Source organism: Chrysochloris asiatica, unplaced genomic scaffold, assembly GCF_000296735.1.
Source record: "Chrysochloris asiatica unplaced genomic scaffold, ChrAsi1.0 scaffold00212, whole genome shotgun sequence".
NCBI lineage: Eukaryota > Metazoa > Chordata > Mammalia > Afrosoricida > Chrysochloridae > Chrysochloris > Chrysochloris asiatica.
Window position 1 is genome coordinate 2,924,378 of NW_006408730.1, and position 13,392 is coordinate 2,937,769.

The window sequence follows — 13,392 nt, forward strand, 5'->3', positions numbered from 1 at the left end:
ATATATTCAATAATTCATGCACATTTTGTTTCATGACATTGATTGCAGTCCTCACAATGATTTGCATTTTTCAAAAGGTAAGGAGACCTGTATGTCTGACGATGGGTTATAGTGAGCCATTGGTTTTTGACATTGAATAGTTACCTCTTTGTTTTGTGTGTCTGATATAACCTTGAATTTTTGTCCTACCATTAAATTCTAGTGAATCCATTGCAGAAGAGACACTGAGAAAGGCAAAGGAGATTGGATTCTCAGACAAGCACATTTCAAAATGTCTTGGGCTGACGGAAGCCCAGACTAGGGAGCTGAGGTTGAAGAAAAACATCCACCCTTGGGTTAAACAGGTAAAGACGTTTCCCTTTCTTCCCAGGATTTTCTGTGTGAAATGTATATAACAACTCAAAAAGCTATTGCCAATAGAACCAACCCAAATGAATCCTGTTGCTATTGAGTCCATTCTAACTCATCGCAACCCTATATAGGGTTTCCAAGACTGCAAGTCATTACAAGAGCAGAGAGCTTCATCTTTCTCCCACTTGGAAATAAAAAAAAAAAAGAGGTGGAATTAGAAAGTGACTCTACTTGTCCAACTGATGCTGGGATGTCACCAATTTTATTTAGCAAAAGATTGATTTATCTTTAAAAAGATAAGAAGCAGGGGCACTGGGAGGTAGACCGCAGAGTGAATATCTGCTTTTCTGGACCTAACTGAATGTGAAAAATCAGAATGACCTTTCCTCTGCTTTTGACCTGTATCCAGATAGATCTGTAGTAAGACAAATCCTTAATGTAATAGAGGGACTTGAAATACCCTAGTGTGTTGTCTGACCCTTGTGAAAAGAATAGTTATCTCCTTTGGCACTAACTTTTTACAGGACAATACTTTATTTTAAGTGCGCCATCATTATGGTTCATTTAGTATTCATTGTGATAGGGCCAGGTATAATGAGCTCATCCAGTATTCATGACAATCACACATGCACTTTCAGAGGTGTGCCTGTCATTTTTTTCTTTTCTTTTTTGGGGTCTTTAGTGAAGCGATGATGCCTTAGTTTAAAGTACCACCAGCTGGTTTTCGTCATTGACTTTTAAAATCATTGACTTTCCCTGTGTGCTCAGGGGGCATATGCATACCTTTGGGTCCCAGGCTTGATGCTGAATATTTTCTATTCAGCAGTTATTATCTTTCTTCCTTCTCACCTGATTTGCACTAGCTTGCCCTGTTGGCCTCACATTCTTGCTCACTAAGCTGAGCTCCTGACTCTGGAGAGCTGAGTTGATTTACTTTCCCCAAATATGTTCAATGAGTTCCCAATCCCCAACTCTCTACCCATGATTTACGGGATTTATGTCACATTGCTCAGTGCCACAGGTACTTAAATCCTATGCATTCATTTCCAAGTCAAAGATGCCCTTATGTTGTTACTGTTGTTGTTGTTAAGTGCCTTCGAGTCGGTTCCGACCCATAGCGACCCTGTACAGGGTTTCCGAGGGTGTAAATCCTTACGGGAGTAGAAAGCCTCATCTTTCTCCCGCGGAGCAGCTGGTAGTTTCGAACTGCTGACCTTATGGTTCCCAGCCCGATTCGTAACCACTACGCTACCAGAGCTCCTTTATGTTGTTATTAGTTTTTTAAATTTATTCCAATTGTATATGCAGTTGCTGTTGTTGTTGTTAAGTGCCATCGAGTCGGTTCTGACCCATTGCTACCCTGTATAGGGTTTCCGAGGAGCAGCTGGTGAGCTTGAACCGCCGACCTTGCAGTTCAAACGGCTTTACAGTCTGGTGCATTAACCCACAGCGCCACACCAGGTTAGGGTCAGCCAAGTAGAGGAAGACACCCAATGAAATGGATTGGTCTAGTGGCAGTTGCAATAGGCTCAAGCATAGCAATTGCGAGGATGGTGTGGGGTCAGGCAGTGCTTAGGGTTGCACATAGGGTGGCTATGAATCGGAACCGACTCAACAGCACCTACAACTACGTATGTGGTTGCTTTATTTAGACAGCTGACTGAGTAAGCTTTCATTAAAAAAAAAAACCAAAAAACAAAAAACTAGTGGTATTCATAAATGTTACTACTGTAGCATTCTAATGATTTCTTGGATTTTATTGCTTAGATTGTAACTAGATAATATCATTGTTTCCCCCCTCCCATTTTCAAACCCAAAATGAGTGGGTTGTACCTTTTTCCTGTCTTCATATCTGACAGTAATTGAGTGTAATCTGCATTAGTGTAGTATGAATGAAGCACAAAAGATGTAAAATCAGCCTTGATCAAAATTAGAGAGGCAAAAGAGAGTAAATTTCCTATCTATATACTTGTTTATTTTTTTCTTGCAGATTGATACACTGGCTGCGGAATACCCATCAGTAACAAATTACCTCTATGTTACCTACAATGGTCAGGTAGGTTCTATGTTACCTACAATGGTCAGGTAGGTTCTATGTTACCTACAATGGTCAGGTAGGTTCTTTGTTACCTACAATGGTCAGGTAGGTTTTGTCAAAGCAACACAAGTAGAAAGCTCTAGATTTGGTTATTTATGGTTATCCAGTCTTCTTAGTAATAAAAATGGCCTCAAGTGGATCCGATGTGATCATACATTTTTGTACTCCTTTAAAAATTGCCTTAGGATGATGAATTCAAACAAGTAAAAATGATTAGGACAATGGTTACATGAACATATAATTTTATCATGAGTATTTAGTTAAAAACACCTTGAACTATATTCACATTTTTGAAATAAGTGTAGCTTGTGTAACACATTATAGTTGGCAGTTCCTAGAGTCTAAAAGAGAATGCCTGCCAATCAGAGGAACAATGAGATAGACACATGAAAAACAAGACAATAACATACAATAATTTCCTTATTGTCTCTTTTTCTTCCTCAGGAACATGACATCAAATTTGATGACCATGGAATGATGGTGTTGGGCTGTGGTCCATATCACATTGGTAAAATGACCATTCATATTTACATACTACTTTATAGTTTATCATATAGTACTTTTCACATATATTAATTACATTATTCCAAGATGTATGAAAAGCAGTTGTTGTTATATTAAATATTTTCTGAATTGGGAAATAGGTTCAGAGAGATAAAGAGTGGTGGACATGGGACTCAAGCCCTGATTTCAACTTCAAGTCCAATCTACTTCCACACCGCCGTGTCGTCCCTTTTTCCACTTACATCTTTTTGAACTGAATTGAGTCTCTCAATTTCTGAGGTTGGAGAATATATTTTAGTGAGCCTAGTGGTATATTTTTAAGTGAGCAATTATATTAGTCAAAAAACAAGTATATTTAATATTTAGTTTCTGAAAGGCATTCTAATATGGAAATGCTAAAATATATGACTTAAATGTATACAGTCATTGTTGCTTTGAAGCAGTTTACAATTTAGCAATTTAATTTTTATAATTAAATAACTGCTTCAGGATATGTTAGTTTACTAATCCTTGGCCAAATCTTGAATTGGGTCCAAAGTCTCTTGACTAAATTCCCTGAATACAGCATCTACCCTTCTTTCTGGGTCTTTCTCCTTCTCTCTTTAAATTTCAGTTAATTTATGACATATGTCTGTATGGCTTTAGAATCCAGGTAAGACTAGGTGAGCTGATAATCAAGCATAGGTATACTGGTTAATAGAAGTTAACATGCTACTATATTTGGTTAACATATTATTTTGATGTGAACTTTTTAGGAGACAATATCTTGAAGCAAAGGATTAATTTAAATCCCAGAGTTTTCAGTTACATTGGAACCCCTATAGAGGTGATATTTTGAGGCACTTAGGCCGTTATTGTACTTGAAACGACTTCATAGAAGGTCACTCACTATGCTCGGGTGGACTTGCCAAGCTTAAAGGGATATGCTTGGAAAGGACAGGACTGTCCAATCAGCCAGGATATGTCAGAATGGCAAGGCACCTCAGGGATCATTTGGCTTAGCCCTCAGACAGCAGAGTATGTGGGAGAACTGAAACAACAACTCAAGAATTGGGATCACTGGCTTTAACTATTGTGTACAAGAGTTCAGTATGCTTTGACTTTAGTTTCAGTAAATAAGGGTTACTTTGTAGCATGAAAATGACCTCGCATTAACTTGGAGCTTCTCAATGCTTCAAAAATGGGGTTACCTATTGTAGACCATAGCCTCTAAAACATGCTCTATATATTTAACATGTTATATTAGTCCCTGTTTTTATTACTCTTAATATATTGTGCATCATAGGTCTGACATGTAGAGTTAGGCATTTAAAAATTTGAACTGAAGGGCCCTCGCTTTCCTCATCCTGAACTGACAGGCGATGCATTTCTGTTTGTCTTTGTGTTGTAACTTCATGCTTCTCTTACCCACTTTTCCCTCTCTTGTCGTCTCTGCAGGCAGCAGTGTGGAATTTGATTGGTGCGCTGTCTCCAGTATCCGCACACTGCGTCAACTTGGTAAGAAGACTGTGGTGGTGAATTGCAACCCTGAGACTGTGAGCACAGACTTTGATGAGTGTGACAAACTGTATTTTGAAGAGTTATCTTTGGAGAGAATCCTAGACATCTACCATCAGGAGGTAAGGAACAAAAGAAAAGAATATGTATCTAGTGCATACTTTATATATGTGCATTCATATATGTAGATTTATATTGTAATTACCCTTAGGAGAAAGAGCTGCCAGTGTCTTCTATTGTCTAATTTTATAGCAAAACTAAAAAATCACCTCAGCCCTATATTTTGAGACCCTGGCACAGAGTGATTAGTTTTTATATGTAACTCACTATTTCTTTCTAAGTGTTCCAGCTTTACCGAAAATTCTTCTTGGTATCATGTGCAGAATTCTTTAATTGGACATTTAGACATACAATAAATAGCCTCTTTCTTGTTTCATGTGAGATTGTTGTTTAATCATGAACAGTTCCCTGAGCAGAGAAGTCAGTTGCTCAAAAGAACCAGTTAATTCTCTGTTCCATTAGCTGAAGTCATCAGTCTTCACTTGACGATCCATGAGTTCATTCTGAATAAATTTGGCTCCTTTATAGCCTTCTATACAGGTGCTCCTCTGCCTGCTCCCCGATATTGTTCGGTGCACAGTCACTGTGGATTTACATCATCGTTGGTTACCATGCTGTTACTGTTGTGATGCGCCTTCGGTCAGTTACAACTTATAGCGACACTGTATAGGGTTTCTAAGAAGCAGTTGGTGGGTTTGAACTGCCAACCTTGCATTTAGCAGCCCAGTACATAGCCTATGCACTACACCCGGACTCCATGGGTATTTATGTGCCAATACCAATGGCGTCTGTAGAAAAATTGAAATTATCTCACAAAATGAACTACTGGAAAATTTCACAGCAAAGTTTAGTTTTTGTGTCTTTTGATGTTAGTCTCCTATTATAAAGAATCATTTTTATATGTGAGATAAAATAATTTAGAGCAAAAAATAAATTGAGCGGGAGTCCCAACGTTTCCATTCTAGTTTTGCCTTGACAACTAACTGACTTGAGCAAGTTACTTTAATCCTTTGTGTTTTATTTATTTAATGAATTATCTGAGTGTAATAGCACAGTACACAGAACTGTGAAAGTAAAATGAGATTTGTAGTTGAGATTATCTTATAAAATATATAGTGTCAGACAATGTGATGATTATATTATTGCAAAGAAAGAGTAGACAAATTATCTGGTATAAATGGTGGTATAAATCATAGTTGTCTATTGAGGCCTGGCCTGCAAATCTTTCAATATAATGAAATATGCTCACCAGGTAGAATTCATACATTTTTTAGTTCTCTCTGGCATTGTTTTTCTAACCATGTTCCTTAATATTCATTTCAGTTATAAAATTAGAGGTCAGAACAATTAACATCCTATGAACTTTTCTTAATCACCTTAAAAATGTCAGGCTCAACAGGATACAGTTATGAAATCAGGGTCTTACTTTTATGACACTAACAGCAAAAGTGGGCTCTATAAGTAGGTGAAAAATGAAAAATTGTTTAAAACATATTAGTTATCATTATAAGAAACAGGGTTCAGAGGAGTGATGATATATAAGACTTGTCACTGTTAGGGTCTGTCTAGTCATTTCTGACTCATAGTGACCTTATGCCCAACAGAATGAAACACTGCCTGGTCTGTCATCCTCATCTTCCAGCACTATATCTGACAATATTTTGGTGGTATTTATTATGTGTCAATATCCAGTCTTCTGGTGCTAACTGACACTGTCTCAGTGCTATTCACAAGGTTTTCAGTAGCTAAATATTCAGAAGTAGTCTGCCTTTTCTTATTCCTAGTCTGTTAAATCTAGAAGCTCAGCTGAAACCTACCATGGTGACCCTGCTGATGTTTAAAATACCAGCGACATGGCTTCCACCATCACAGAAACAGTCAAGCCACCACAGTAGGACAAACTGACAGGCGAGCGGTAGAGATAACACTGGAAAGTCTTAGTTGTCCAGAGGTCTCATTCTTAACACAAGCACTTTTTTTTCATTCTTCAGACAATGCAAGCCTATGGAGAACACTGAGTATGGGAATGTTTTGGTGAAGAAATTTGTAGGTTTGATTAATCTAGGATGAGAAGTGCTGGAATAGAGAAGAACATGAGAATTGAGTGTTACAAAAAGAGATATGAATTCATTTAGGAGATTATAACTGTAGCCCAAAAATTACTTATAATGCAAAGTGCATTGTAAAACTATTCATTGGTTTTATTGTCTTTTTCTAATTGCAATATTTGGAAATGTCACAAATGGTATTCGTGTCTAGTTGTATGGAAGATTTCCATATATACTTAGCATGTAAGTGTCTGGATAGCCAGAACTATGTCTGTTTCTCTCACTGTGGCATGTTATCCACTGAGGAGAGAAATGAGAATATCATAACCATGCTAAACATTATCAGAATAGGAAATGAAGTCAACATCAGCACATTTTCCATGCATGGCAACATTACCCCAGTAGCTGATACTGTGGATGTCTTTTGCAGGCCTGTGCTGGTTGCATCATATCAGTCGGAGGTCAGATTCCAAACAACCTGGCAGTCCCTCTATACAAAAATGGTGTCAAGATCATGGGCACCAGCCCTCTGCAGATTGACAGGGCTGAGGATCGCTCCATCTTCTCTGCTGTGTTGGATGAGCTGAAGGTGGCTCAGGCACCATGGAAAGCTGTCAATACTTTGGTAAGGAAAGAAACCCATGCCTGGTTTTAGTGTTCTCCTTTCTCCTTTGAAGAGTTGTAACCTGAATGCTAACTATAGGAGATGTTAACTACAGGGCAACTGGAATGCATTATCCTCCTGAATTCACTTCAATGCTGCTTTATTTTCATGATTGTAGTTAAATGCTGATTATAAATTGATAGGAGTACTCTCATTAGGATTCAGACAATGAAAAGAAGTTCAAACTATTTTTGAACTAGATTTAGTATTTAGAATTAGAAACTAGGAGTTTTATGTATTTCAATATCCAATTTACATTTTAATGGTGTCTTTTGCGGGAAAGAATACAAAGAGTTGGGTTACCACTTGATCTAATGATACTATTCTGTATTTTCGTGGCATATATTAAGCTACTCATACATTTTGTTGTTTCTCTTCATTAGAACGAGGCGCTGGAATTTGCAAACTCTGTGGGCTACCCATGCTTGTTGAGGCCTTCCTATGTTTTGAGGTAACATTTTGCTTTTCAATAATTAACAACCTAGTGGAACAGAAATGTACAGTGTGTGGTAGTAGCAGGCTTTGATGTGTAGTAATTTGTATATCCATCAGATGGTCCCCAAATCATCACAACCAGATTGGGATCTTTTCCAGTGAACAGTTTCCCATGAAGAAGTGACAATGTGAAGACACAGCAGTTCTACATCTAGAAACATGGCTCTCAGTGCTTCTTTGCCAAGTTCAGGGAACAGGACGGTGTATAAAACAACTTGAGATACTTCTTCTTGAGATACTGCTACAGAGAAATTATGGCTTCTCTCTTTGATGATTGTTAGCACCTTCTAATGGAATCTTGATGTGGCACATTTGAGTAAGCACTGGACTGCTAGCCAGAAGGTTGGCAGTCCAAACCAATCAACTGCTCCCAGTAAACCCAATGTAGGACCGCTATAAATAGGAACCAACTCTATGACACTTAACAACAACAGCAAAGCACCTTCTAATGGTGCTGCTGGTTAAAAAATTTGAGCCTCTTGAAGTCATATTTGTAAATGGACACATAATAGTGAGGAACATGTACAGTGAAGGTCTTTTAAAATAAACTTTGAAAAGAGAAGTTGTGAATTATCACTTATTCTCTTTCGATGTTACCACATGTAAGCAACTGCTTCACTGAAAAGGGGATAATAAGAGAAACATAATTAGCTGTGCACAATTTGGAAGTGTAAATGGAATTTGAGACAGAATTCTTTAAAAAAATAAATTTGAAATTGCAGTGGACAACTTACCTTTTTATTTAAATGGCATTTTATGTAGACCACAGTCTGATAATTCTACTTCGTTGAGCTATAGACGGGAGTGAATTTAAACATTCCACACATTTCATGGAGGACTGTAGAAAGCAGCTCTGACTTTCAGACTGGGTCTCTCCTTTTTATCTTTGTTTCCTATTTCATGAATTATCAACATAAATTCTCCATCCTTAATCTCTTATATGTATGAAGCAATTGAAAACACTTCATGCAGAAATTTGTAAGACAGTAGAAAAGGTAAAGGAAATACTAGTTTTTAAAAGGAAGTGGAAAATTCCCTTTATGTCCTCCCTCTTTTTCTCTCATTGCTTCTCCTTTTTTCCCTTCCCATTTTGAAAATGCCAAAATTCAGTGTAAATTGAATTTAGAAGGAAGAACATACAGAACCAGTTTCAGTCAGCTACTTATTCACGTATTAACATTTACAAATGTTATTATGTTGTTGTTGTTGGTAAGTAAGTGCCTTTGAGTCAGTTCTAACTTATAGCATCCCATATAGGGTTTCCAAGAGCAGTTGATGGGTTAGAATCACCAACCTTGTTGTTCTAACTGATCTTGTGGTCCAGGGTTTATCCTATAGTGCTATACCAGGATTCCAAATGCTGCTATAGAAAAATGAATTATTTCATCAACTAGTTGAGTTAGTAGAATGGTCTGCTTTGAAAAGTGGGAGAAAAATGTGGAACAGAACTCAAAATCATAAAAATGACCAGGTTTTCTCATTGGATGTAGACAGGTCAAACCCCTGTGGCTATGGCCCTTAGTCATCTTTAAGGTCTGGAACTAAATGTAACCCCATGGCTCAAGTTTCAACCAAGCACAGATAGGTATATAAGGTGAGCAATAATACTGGGGAGATATGCGCTCATAGGAAGAATCAGCCATTTGAGATCAAAAGGGCAGCATTTCCCCAGGGATAAAATTCAGAAGGTAGGAAGAAGGAACTGGAAAGAAGGATAAATGGAAATGGGAAGCACAGGGAGGAAGTGAAGTGATTTCTGTTGCATTGTGGGTATCACGATCCGTAGTATGAAACAAAATGTTCATGATTATTGAGTGGAAAACTGATAGGCTCTGTAACTCTTCACTCAAATCACAATAAAGCATTGTCAAAAAATAGATAGTTAGAAAAGAAAAAGAAAAAGACATGTCTGAAATTAGTAGAGAGTTGAAACAACAAATTAGAAAAGAACAAACCTTGTGGAAGGTTTCTCTTGGGGCAGTGCACAAGACTAACTCACAACTCCCACCCCCAAATCTAGCAATTTTTAACTTAGGATTGTTTGTTCTGATGGTTAGATGGAGTAAAGTTTTAATTTCTAGATTGAAAGTAGAGGTTACTCAGAACCATTCTGATAATCAATCAAATCTTGCATGTTTTTCTTCTGAAGCTATAAAAGAAACTGACCTGTTTGTTTGTTTCCTCTTTTCCCAGTGGGTCAGCCATGAATGTGGTTTTCACTGAAGATGAGATGAAGAGATTTCTAGAGGAAGCCACTAGAGTCTCTCAGGTAGTGTCTGAGTTCTTCTTAATGATTTTCACATCTTCTATTAATTGTTACCTTATTTTGTGTGCTGTTTTTCTTCTCCCACAATATTGTTAGAGCACTTTTCCTTTATTTCATCTATTTACTAGTTTCTTGCTTATGGGAATGAGAAAACTCAAAAGGGTTTAATTATATTTAGAACCTTAGGGCTATTGAAAGAAGGGAAGACCAGGGAATATCTGATCAAAATAAAGATTCGTATGTTTATAGATTCCTTTCTCTGTCCATGAGATAGGTACTGGTCAAGTGACTTCTCAGATATCTAGTTTGGGGGGTTGCCCAACCAAGCTCATCATTCACTGCTTTAAGCTTTCTTGATTTTTAATTCTCACACCTGAGGACTTTGCCTTAGTCAATTGTGCCACTTTATTTTAAGTCCCCTCGCCTCATTCAGCTATTGATTTTATTTTTGGTACATTCTATTTATGAGTTAATAAAAATGTTTTTAATTTTGTGGTGACTCAACCACCTTCCTCCACTGCCCCCAGCTTTTATTTTCTCCTTTGGCATTACCTCAGTGTGATCCATTTAAGACTTACCCACTGGGGTTATTGATCTGCAGACCTTGTACTGTAGAGGATGAAAGTAATGCTTTTCTTTTAAAAGCTTTCAAAAGCTAGTTGAGGTAGGAAAAAAATGCACAAAAAACAAAGAAACAACTCATAGAGAAGAGTTTGATGTTGGGCGAGTGGAACTTGGAGGGAGCTCAAGAGTGAAATCAGAGATATTTCAAAGAGGAATAAGAAACGTGGATTGTTTCCACACACATGAAGCTAGGTCCCCATTCTGTATGGTAGTTGCTCCCCATGGGTGTTTGTGCAGTGAAGAGAGTGGATAAAGGTAGAGTGAGAAAAGGTAAGGAGTATAAAAATGAAAACCCAGTGTACTGTGAATTTACTCTTACTTAAAGTTAGATAACTGAGGAGGAATCTCTTCAACAGAAAAGTTTTCATTAATTTTGGAGTGAAACACAAACCATCCTTTCCTCTCTCTCTTTACCTGGCCAGGGGTCTTGCATTGCTCCCCATTTGAGAATCTAGGAGCTAGACCCAGCTAGTCCCATTTCAGTGATGAGGCAGGTGTCCTATCATATTTGCCTGGATCACTGGAACTTGTAGGGTCTCAACTCAGTAGACTATCTTGAAGAATTGTTTTCCCTCTGAGGCCCTTGTAGCATAGTGGATTATAAACTGGGCTGCTAACCATAAGGTCAGCAGTTTGAATCTACCAGTCACTCCATGGGAGAAAGTTGAGACTTTCTGCTCTCTTTAAAGCTGTGTAGTCTTAGAAACCTTATACAGAGTTGCCTTGAAGTGGAACAGACTCCATGGCACACCACCACAACCAGCCTTGGGTAGAACCTATATAATAGGGTGTTCTGATTGAATACTTTCAGCTTTAAATCTCCACATCAAACTACAGCAGCTTTTGGGATAATACTTTATCTAGGTTCATTGTGTTGTATGAGGGTCTTCAAAAGGTGCATAGGAAAATGAAATGGACAGATATTGGGATTTTTCCACGAAGCCCCTCATGCATTACAATGAAACTAGAGTATAGTCATCCCCAATCAATCATCCACTTACTTATGATTCCTTTGTCTTTTAAAAAGTCACAAAATAGCTATCATCAAGTCAATTTCAACTCATATTGACCCCATGGAGCAGAGTAGAATTGGCCCATTACCTACGGTTACCAAGGCTGTAACTCTTTATGGAAGCAGACTGCCACATTTTTCTCCTGTGACGCTGCTGTGGGGCTCAAATAACCAATCTTTCACTTAGCAGCTGATTGCTCAGCCACTACATTTCTTCTTATTCCTATTTAGCATCTGCTGTACAAATATAAAGGAATCCTAGTGTGGTGCTGTAGGGTAAGCACTGGACTGCTAATTGCAAGGTCAATAGTTCAAACCCACCAACTGCTCCTCAGAAACTATACAGAGTTGGTATGAGTCAGAAGTGACTTGACAGCACTTAACAATAACAGCAACAGATATAAATATAATAGCACTATTTTCAGTACCAAGGGTTATACTTATTACCAAATGTAGATACAAATCTCTGCCCCCACAGAGTTCTTTCTTTGGAAAGCATATCAGACATTAAATAATTACAATTAAGTGTGGTAACAACTGCAATATCGAAAATACAACAGACCAACAACTCACTGCCATAGAATTGATCAAATTCATAACAGTGAAAAAAAGACAGAATAGAATTGCTCCCCAGGGTTTCCGGGGCTATAAATCTTCATGGAAGCAGCCAGTCTCATGTTTCTTCCACAAAGTGGTTGGTGGGCCAAACCCAGTGTACCCACTTTATCCACCAGGGCTCCTTAGTGAAAATAACCCATTGGCACTGAGTTGATTCAGACTCATAGTGACCCTCTGTAGAGTTTCAAGGCTGTAAATCTTTATGGGAGCAGAAAGCCTCCTCTTTTTCCCATGAAGTTATTGGTGAATTCAAGCTGTTGATCTGTGGCTAGTAGCCCAATGCATAACCCACGATGTCACCAAGACTCCGTTAATGAAAATACAGGATGCTAAAGAAAATGTAAGTCTTAAATTCTAGTCCTTTAGAAAGGGACTTTCAAATTGAGGTCTGATGACTGACTCAGAGTTAACTGGGTGAAAGGCTTAATGTTGTGGGTATACATGGGAAGGAAAACCAGCATTTGTAAAGACCTCAAGGTGAGAAAGAAAATAGAGTTTCTGGATAACTGATAAAAGACACTATGACTCGGGCCTCAAATATAGTGGATGCTATTGATGCTGATGGTGGCAGAGAAGGAAATAGAGTAGGCAGGGGCATGATAAGGGAGGTTCTTAAAATATTTGCTATTTTAAAAAGAGAATTCTACTGTAGCATAGAGAGTGAGTTATGAGGGTAAGACTAGAAAGAGGTTAGGGATTGTTGCTGCAGTGTGAGACAGAGATGACAGTATCTTGGACAATAAAGATGGAGTGGTATGAATGCATCCCCCAAATCCTGTAAATTGAAAGGATTAGTTAATTAAATGATGTGGAAGGTGAAAAAGAATAAAGGATGAGTTTTGAATGTCTTCCTTGGGCAGCTGGTTGGGTGGTGGTGTCACTTATAGACAAGGGAAATGCTGAAGAACAAGAGTATTTTGGAGGGGGAACAAGTTTTCAATTTGAAAATGAGGTGGAGATGCTTTGAAGTCAGAGGGCTATGTAGATTGGAGTTGATGATCAAGATCATGGATGGAGACAGAGCAGTAGATAGAGCGTTAGAAATAAACAACAGGCATTTTAATTGAAGTCTTAAGAGCAGAAGCAATCAAGGAGTGAAGAAGTACAAAGGGAAAGAAGTACCTAAGAGAGAAGTCACAGAAATACCAACATTTA

At 38.0% G+C, this 13,392-nt stretch overlaps 1 protein-coding gene across 1 annotated transcript in view; it reads left to right on the plus strand.

Annotated features, from left to right (window-relative positions):
• The window catches only part of CPS1 (carbamoyl-phosphate synthase 1, mitochondrial), a 165,038-nt gene that overhangs the window by 117,679 nt on the left and 33,967 nt on the right, over window positions 1–13,392 (plus strand). The window contains exons 22-28 of the mRNA XM_006872744.1: window positions 203–344; window positions 2,342–2,407; window positions 2,894–2,957; window positions 4,391–4,572; window positions 6,989–7,183; window positions 7,606–7,673; window positions 9,911–9,986. Of these exons, the coding sequence (XP_006872806.1) occupies window positions 203–344; window positions 2,342–2,407; window positions 2,894–2,957; window positions 4,391–4,572; window positions 6,989–7,183; window positions 7,606–7,673; window positions 9,911–9,986 (793 nt within the window). The remainder of the gene's footprint in view (window positions 1–202; window positions 345–2,341; window positions 2,408–2,893; window positions 2,958–4,390; window positions 4,573–6,988; window positions 7,184–7,605; window positions 7,674–9,910; window positions 9,987–13,392) is intronic.